Source organism: Falco peregrinus, unplaced genomic scaffold (genome assembly GCF_023634155.1).
Source record: "Falco peregrinus isolate bFalPer1 unplaced genomic scaffold, bFalPer1.pri scaffold_109, whole genome shotgun sequence".
NCBI lineage: Eukaryota > Metazoa > Chordata > Aves > Falconiformes > Falconidae > Falco > Falco peregrinus.
This window is the reverse complement of record NW_026599568.1, coordinates 180,549-188,752: the sequence shown is the minus strand read 5'-3', so window position 1 is coordinate 188,752 and position 8,204 is coordinate 180,549. Positions and strand designations below refer to the sequence as shown.

General features: G+C 54.3%; 2 protein-coding genes across 6 annotated transcripts; one reads left to right on the top strand and one right to left on the bottom strand.

Moving 5' to 3' along the window:
- Positions 1-35: 35 nt before the first annotated feature.
- TLCD3B (TLC domain containing 3B) lies at positions 36-1,053 on the top strand (the record flags this gene model as incomplete). Its single annotated transcript, XM_055793253.1, is given in 2 exon segments — positions 36-131; positions 538-1,053. Coding segments are annotated over 2 exon segments (363 nt in total), but the record flags the coding sequence as incomplete, so codon positions are not given.
- A 1,345-nt stretch (positions 1,054-2,398) lies between these two features.
- Positions 2,399-7,008, bottom strand: LOC106113025 (GTPase-activating Rap/Ran-GAP domain-like protein 3). Of its 5 annotated transcripts, none has more exons than XM_027777586.2 (6): positions 5,531-7,008; positions 4,227-4,290; positions 3,935-3,961; positions 3,488-3,563; positions 3,173-3,321; positions 2,399-3,009 (listed from the first exon to the last, which is right to left on the bottom strand). In XM_027777586.2, exons 1-6 carry the CDS (start codon positions 5,560-5,562, stop codon positions 2,992-2,994), a joined length of 366 nt encoding a protein of 121 aa, XP_027633387.1. In that variant the 5' UTR covers positions 5,563-7,008; the 3' UTR covers positions 2,399-2,991. The 5 variants fall into 5 exon arrangements, 4 of the variants coding, with proteins under 4 accessions (XP_027633387.1, XP_027633385.2, XP_055649229.1 ...); XM_027777584.2 differs by having other exon boundaries at positions 2,399-2,960; XM_055793254.1 differs by having other exon boundaries at positions 2,399-2,780.
- Between the last annotated feature and the right edge of the window lie 1,196 nt (positions 7,009-8,204).

Sequence of the window (8,204 nt, the reverse complement as noted above, 5' to 3'; positions counted from 1 at the left end):
CTCATCCCCTTGTGCCCCCCCGCGTCCCCCTCCAGCTGTGGCGCCAGGGGAAGGGCGACTTCTTCTTGGGGTGTCTCCTGATGGCCGAGCTCAGCACCCCCTTCGTCTGCCTCGGCAAGGTCCTCATCCTGGTGAGCCTGCACGCCTGGGCCCCCACGGGCAGGGGGGTGGCCGGGGGTCCCCAACCCTGCGGGCCACCAACCCCTGGGTGTCCAGGACGTCTTGAGGAGCTCCCTGCGCCCCTGGGTAGAGGTGGGCTGGCCACGCGTCCACAGCCCCTGGCCGCCCCCTGCCAGCACTGGGTGCCTGCGAGTCCCCTCCCCCCCCCCCCCCGGGGTGCCGGGACAACCTCCCGCTGAGCACCCCGCGACCCCTGCTCTGCCCGGGCCAGCATCTCCGGTGGCCACGGGCTCCTCCACCCCTGGGGTCCCCGTACCGACGCCAGGTGCCCGTAGGCCCCCACGCCCTGGGGTCCCGGGAGAACATCTGGGGCGCCCACGGGTCCCTCAACCCCTCTTCCCCCCTCCCCCCCCGCAGTACCAGCGCCAGCACACGGCTCTCCACAAGCTCAACGGGGTGGCCCTGCTGGTGACCTTCCTCCTCTGCCGCATCCTCCTCTTCCCCTACCTCTACTGGGCCTACGGGCGCCACCAGGGGCTGCCGCTGCTGGGGGTGCCCGCCGCGCTGCCCCCCGCCTACAACGCCGCCGCCGCCGCCCTCCTGGCCCCCCAGCTCTACTGGTTCGCCCTCATCTGCCGGGGCGCATGGCGCCTCTTCCGGGCCCCCCCCCGCCAGCCCCCCTGAGCCCTGGGGGGACCCCCACCCACCCTGGGGAGGAGGGGGGGGGGGGAGGGAATCTACGGAGCGCCCTGAAGGCTGGGGGGGGGGCAGGTCCTGGGGTCCCTGTGGGACACCCCGGTGGTGGCGTCCCCAAGCTGCACCCGTGGGGAGCCGCAGCCCCCCCAGCCCCACGGTGGCCCCATCCCCGGGGTGGGGGGTCCCTGTCCCCCCCCCCGGCGCAGCAGCTGGACCCACATTAAAGGACCTTGTGGACCTTGTGGCCTTCTCCTTGGGGGGGAGGGGCAGCACCAGGGGCATCGTGACATCACCCACCAGTATGGCCTGGGAGCATATCCAGTACGAACTGGATCCCCTGGCCCCCTCCCAGTACAGACTGGGCCCAGTCCCAGTACAAAATGGATCCATTTAACCCCTCCCAGTACAAACTGGAGCCCCCAGACTTCTCCCAGTAGCGACTGGATCCTCTGATACCCTCCCAGTACAGACTGGGCCGTCTCCCAGTACAAACTAGACCTCCTGGCACCCTCCCAGTACAGACTGGGCCGTCTCCCAGTACAAACTAGACCTCCTGGCACCCTCCCAGCACAGACCAAACCTCCTCCCAGCATAAACTGGGTCCTTTTAACCCCCTTCCAGGTACAAATCGGATCGCCCAATACTCTCCCAGTACAGACGGCGATGCCTTCCAGTTCAAACTGGATCCCTGACAGTACAAACTAGACCCCCTGATCCACTCGTCGTAGAGACTGGGCCGTGTCCCAGTACAAACTGGATCCTCCGCCCCCCCTCCCAGTACAAACTGGATCCTCTGACCCCCTCCCAGTACAAACTGGGATCCCACCCGGTACAAACGGGGTGCCCTGTGGGTGGAGGGGGGCGAGCAGCCGTGTGGTGCCGGCACTACCGCAGGGCTCCAGCCCGTCGTCCTTCACGTCCAAGGCAACACGCGCCGTGGTACCGGACCACTGCTCGCCCTTCCGTCCTTCGGCTGTTTCTCCTCATCGCCGAGCGGATACGCGGGCCACCGTCACAAAAATATTCCGTCAATTTTTTCCTGAGCAAGGTGGTCACCCCCAAACTTGTTTTAATATACAACCCAAAAGGGGAGCAACTTTAAAAGCCCCTCCAGCAGAAGGTCCAGTTCCGTATCACAAAAGTTTCAACATCAAAACCAACCAAACAGCAGCAACAAAAAAAGGCAAACAAAAACAAAACCAAAAAAAAACCACCAACCAAAAAAACCCCAGCAAATGAAGTCTGGTAACGTTCCAAGTTACCGATATCCGAAATCCCAATTTTGGGGATTTTTATTGGTGCCCCCCAATAGCGTACAGATTACACGTGTGCGCGGCAAAGAGCCCGGTGGGACTGACCCACCGTCCCAGACGACTTTGTTCTCTCACGCTTCCTCTGGTCTGTCGAGGTTCTGGAGAGCAGGTCCCACCTGGGTCGCCAAGTTCTGTTGCTGAAAATCGTAACCCAGAAAACACCCCACGCCAAATCACGGCTCGGAAAGGCGACGCGGGTTGATCTCGGCGCGTTTCTCCTCCTGATGCGCCCACCGAGCCGCCTGGGGGTCCGCGTTAGGGACGACGGTCCTTGCACGTCCTCGGCGTGTGGCATATTCACCACACATGCTCGTTCACAGCTTTCTCCTTTCCGCTGCACACGAGTGCCCACCCTCAGGCAGCGCTGCTGAAGCTTGTTACTAACTCCGCACCCGCACCCGCCCCCGCGCGGGGCTTCGCCCTCTCGGTGGGGCTATTTGCACCCGAGTCCCCCCCCCCCCCCCCCCAATTACCTCTGTCCTACTTCCTAACCATTTTCTGTCGATGCCCGTGGATTACAACACTGTATCAGCTTCTCTGATCCCCACCCCCCCCACACCCCCCATTATCACGCTCTTCGTCACCTGCTCTTCGTTTTCCAGCCTCGCGGTATCGGCCATGGAAGGGGGCTCGTGGATGCACCCACAGCCGCTGTGTTAATTTGGAGTGTAAAATGTCAGGGGCATTAAGGAGAACGTAATTCCACAGACAACACATAAACCTCTCCAGCTCTTTCCCCGTGTCTATTTTACATTTGTTTCCAAAAACTTTCTCGGGCGAATTTCTTTTGTCTTCGAGCAGTGCAACAGACGGTTTGCAAACAGCGCAAGTCTGCTTTTTAGAAATCAATTCAGACTTTTAATCACTTTAAGGTGGGGCACTTTGTATTTAAGAGAAACAAAACCAATGTTGAGTCTTTCCTTTAATGATAACAGGCCTGTTCACCTCTAAATTACAGAAACAACGTATTTGGTTCTGATCCCTCGAGGAATTTTAATATTCCAACATACCGCACCGTCAAGATCAACAAAGCAGGTTCCTACCGTTTGGTCAGCGAGTAATAGGACTGTCTCGGGACTAAATTTCCTTGAACAAAAACTGAAGAGATCTTCAAGACTCGGTCCAAACGGCTCCACCACCATTACATCGCGGTCCCCTTCAGCTCCACACCACTTCATTGTGGGAACGCCCACTAGAGAAAAAGAAACAGTTTATCCGGTATGACAATTTGATTTACATACGAACCTTCAAGGCTCCCAAGATGAATTCCAAAAGGGTCACGACTGTGACTGTTTGTACTCACAGTGGCGATCAATATTTTATGCAACCCTCAGCCAAGAAAAAGGTGAAAAACTCACCATCGCCGAACATTTCCCCATCTGTAAGCTGCCCACCCTTAGCATAAAGGACTCCAAATTTAAAATTCACAGGTCCCTGAGAAATAAAACCAAACATTATAGGACAAACAGACAATCAAACAAAAGACCTAAAATAATGTTTCCTCTAAGGACTTGTATATACATCTTTTGTATACGCCCTACACACGGGAATATACACTTCATACCAGCTCCATTGCATGCTCAAGCAGCAGATACCTCATAATTTACTGTTGATCATAGGTTATGAATTTTATGATATTACGAAGTTGGTCGTCTATTAATATGATATATTAGGCCAGTGCTTAAAATGATTTTCGACCTCACATTTGCACAGAAACACCACATTTTTTTACTGCAATAAGCAATTGCTATCTAAGCCATTATACGTCACCAAGTGAGTGCTAGGAGTGAAAAGTTTACATTTACCTCTTGCTCTTCAAGAGCCAATAAATCCTGTAAACAAAACAAGCTCTTTAGCACACCGGTACTGAGGACAGCACAACCGCCCCTGTAACGCACTGGTATATTGGTTTAATTTCAAAGTAGCCAGTTCAACTGATAAAGACAGCTGATTTTGTAACTGTAACCCTACCCCTCATTATTATCCTGCTACCGAAAGAAACAAACCACTAGCATTTATACGTCAACGACTTACTTTTTCCAGAAAATAATAAAAAGCTACAAACAAACAAACAAAAAACAAGAAGTCACCTCCTACCTTTTGTATCTCAGGATGAAAGGTTTCCCTCGGGCTCTTCCCAAATGTGTCAGGACTCACAGCACTGAAATGCAAATGAAATACTGCTTTATAGGAGAGCAAGTATACATTTCAACATTAAACTGCTAACTGGCTGTAGTTGGAACCGATTTAAAAAAAAAATTGTTCAAAGAGCCTTGCTTACGTGGAATTTTTTGTGGAAGAGCCATTTACTTCCCACACTACTAACCTCTAAGACTTCCTAAACTTCTTTTGGATTTTAAAAACAGAAATAACGAGGACCCTGCACAGAGATCAGGTTTAAGTGTACTGCGTTTACTTGTAAAGCACAGAACTTTATTCCATCGTCCTTCACTTTGGCTTTATACATAATCCTTGTGAGCGTTTTAGGGAGACTCAATCACCTATTCTACTTCATAAGCTTCTCTTCTCTCTCTTTCAAAATAATTCCAGGCATGTCAAATGAAAAACGAGCCGTTCAGCATCAAGTTCACACCCCAAAGATCCACAAGCAAGATCAGCTGCCTCAGTCAACAGAAATACCCAATTTACAGCATTTCTTCCTAACTCATGTTTCTACATGACTATTATTTTTGCCCATTTTTTCCCTAGCATGAATTTCGGGAGCTGCGCAGCATGCCACGGAGTGCCAAACGCAGTCTGTCTGAGGCACGCTGAGCTGACACCGAGGTCACGCCTGATGCACCTTTCCATCATCGCTTACGCTAGGCCACCACGCGGACAGGATTTCCTGTAGTTCCCTTTGAAAGCAATTAAAATGCTGAAAGTAATTTACAAAAAAAGCAGGTTTATCGTGTAACTGAAGTTCTTTGAGATAGTCGGCACCTAGACTCACGCTGGCTGTGAACAGGCTGAAATGGCAAAGGACTGTCAGCCAGGCCCAAGGGAAGGCTCAAAGGCTGTAAGAGCTAAAGAATAGTCAGGGAAGGGATTTTAGCCCAAGCCCAAGCGGGCAAAAGGAGGTGACGTTAGTCCTGCTGCCTGCAGGTGTGTGGGAAAATCACCTTGGGGCCGGGGGTGGAATTCGAGAAAATTGCGTCCTAACAGAAGCGTAGTATTGCAGAAAGCTTTTTTAGGGTAGAATACAGCTATGGCCTTCAGGATGGCTGGCATGCACAGAATCCGTATCACCACAGTGCCCTAAGCAGCAGCTCAGCACACGCGGATAGCGGTGACGGAGGACGCGCTTAAGGCAAAAAGCCTAAAGCAAACCCCTCAAAGCCCAGAACCATGTTCAGGAACACAGGACTCAAGCCTAAAATTGGTTGAAAGCTGCCTCCTACCTGTTCCCCCGCCACCTCTCCCCCTTCAACATCAGCACATTTCCTTGTGATGCCTTTTCACAAAAAGATGGAGGCCTGTGGTATCAGCTCGGTACCGAAGCACCACGATGCGCTTGCTGCCTACATGCTCTCTTAGAAGGCCGACAGCTTCTCCGCACACAGCAGCCGAGGCTTCCAGCCTCCCTGGCCTTCCCACACCCTTTTAAAATTGAGGAAGGCAAAGACCGGTAACATCTCGGGGGGTCGGGAGGAAGTCAAGATGCACTACATCTAGAGCCCAACGCATTACCCAGAGGAATTACCCCAACTGAACAAGAGGCAGGAACCATCGGCAGACAGGCGGATAACATGCACGGCAGCCCAGACTTGGAGGACTTCCAATCACTTCATCCCGCAACTTTGTTTTGAATTTAGTTAAAAGGTAACAGATGCTTAATGCTCATTCTGCTTTTATAACTGCTGGAGAAAGGCTGACACGCGGCATTGGCATTACAGTCCAATTATTGCCCGAGCCGCAGCGCAGCACTCGGAAGCAGCGGGCACACGGAGCCTCACGGCCCTCGGCAAGTACAAAAGTTGTCCCTCCGTAGTCGGCAGTCCGACTCACAAGCACGAGGCACGCGTGGAAAAGTAACATCTCGGCTGACCTTCAGTTCAGCTCCCCTTGATCTGTCAACGTACACTGTCGTTCCGGATGAACCCGGGTACAAAGGAAAAACAAAAAGCCCCGTTTCACTGGGAAGCGAGTCCAGAGGCCTCTTCCCCTCGGCTGCTCCGGCCCAGGGGCTGACTGTCACGACACAGGATGAGCGAGACCCCTGAGCTGCTGCCGCCCAGCCCTGCCGGCAGTTAATCGCTTGCCCTTTGCAGTACTTTTTAGAGAAATCAGCAGCCGGGGGCGCGGGGCGGGGATCCCCCCGCCGGCTTGCTTTCCCTCCCCGTGCCCGCCCGCAGGGGCTGCAGAGGCCCCTGAGCCGCCCCCCGCCACAGCGTTACCGCCGGCCCCTGCGGCCCCAGCCCGCTGCCACGGCCCGGCCGGCGGCTGGGGGAAAGACAAAGCCCCGCGCAGAGCTGCGGCGGCTGCGGCGCTGCCCGGGCACCCGGGGGCGGCGGCGGGGCGGCGGGGCGCCGCGGGCCGACCCCCCTCCCGGGCCCCGCCGCCACAAGGGAGCACCGGGGCCGCCCCGCCGCCGCTCCTCGCCTCCTCGCTGAGGCAGCGGCGCAGCTCCGAGAAAAAAAAAAAAAAGGCAGCACCGCGAGCAGCCCGCTGAGCACCGCCACTGCCGGGGAGACGAGAACCGCCGGCAGCCCCGCCGCGCCCGGGCCGTCCTCCCGCCCCAGCCCGCCCGCCGCCGGCACCAGGCGCTCCCTGCGCGGCCGAGCGCCGGCCCGCCACGTCCCCCCCGGCCGGCCGCTGCCCGACGGGGAGGCCCGGGCCCGCCCGCCGGCCCCCGGCCGCCCGCAGCCCGCCCGCTCACCCGGCGGCGCCGCACGGCCCGGCCCGGACGGCTCCCGGGCTCCCGGCGCCGCGTGCGCGGCCGGAAGCCCCGCCCCGAGGCGCCAGGCCCGTTCTGCGCACGCGCTGCCCGCCGTGGGCATCGCGCGGCGGCCCTTCGTCTGGCTGGAGCGCTGCTGCCATCTAGCGGAAAAAAGAAAAGGGTACTGCAGCCACTCTAACAGACCGCACAGTTTGTTCTAGGGATGGCATCAAAAATAACAAATGCTGAGAAAGAAAAACAGCTGAGCAGGTTTTTCTGAATTATGGTGACTGAACTGGATGAAAGGAGGAAGCAAAAAGGCCATTTAGCAGACCCTCGGTATCACCAAGTACTCGTACAGAATGAGGCCCTCCCACTTGGCTAGCACTAGCTGGGATAAATACTGGTAACAACTGGTTGCTGTTTCTGTCCCCTAAAGTCTGCTCTGAGGACTAAGTGATACGTTCCTCCTCTGTGAATATCATTAACGGTATCTGGCTTCGCTTTCCTTTGGTTGTTTCTGCGTTTTTTAAAAATCGTATTTGCGTAGGTGAAAAGGGAAAGATACGATGCTTACTTTTTAGATTAATTGCCATGGCTGAAGTTGAAGAGTCCAGAAAAATGTAAGCTGGCTGAAGAAATGGGTCGGCCTCAAAGCTGTGTCTATCTCCAAACAAGAGAAATCCTGTTTCTCCTGATGAGCAAGGATCATTGTTAAATAGCCATCACATTACCACATCGCCGACACATAATGCCTAATGTTATGTGTTTGTATATGTAACAAAATCATACGTGCATTTATTTCTCGTTTGAGAATGCGGTCTGTGGAGGGGTTCTCTGCGCTGTAGTTCAGAGACCTGTAACTTAGGCTTAATTTAGACCTGAATACACCACCTAGAAATGAATCCAGTTTTGATGCAAAAGCAAAGGGGACAGATGTTCTACTTCTTCTAGAAGTTGTTTCAGTGGCTAACTGCCTTCACTTAGATCTCAGTTTCACTTTTTTAAAAAATGTGAATGGTTTTAGTGTTCAACAATAGGTTCTTCACATATGTCTTTTGCATAAATGTCAGTTCCTGTTAAAATCAATTTATAAAATACTACACGATCTAACTTAAGATGATCTCTTACCTTTCATACAAACTTGAAAGATGCAGATTTGAAACTCTTGCATTGTACAACCTGTTTTCCCAAGC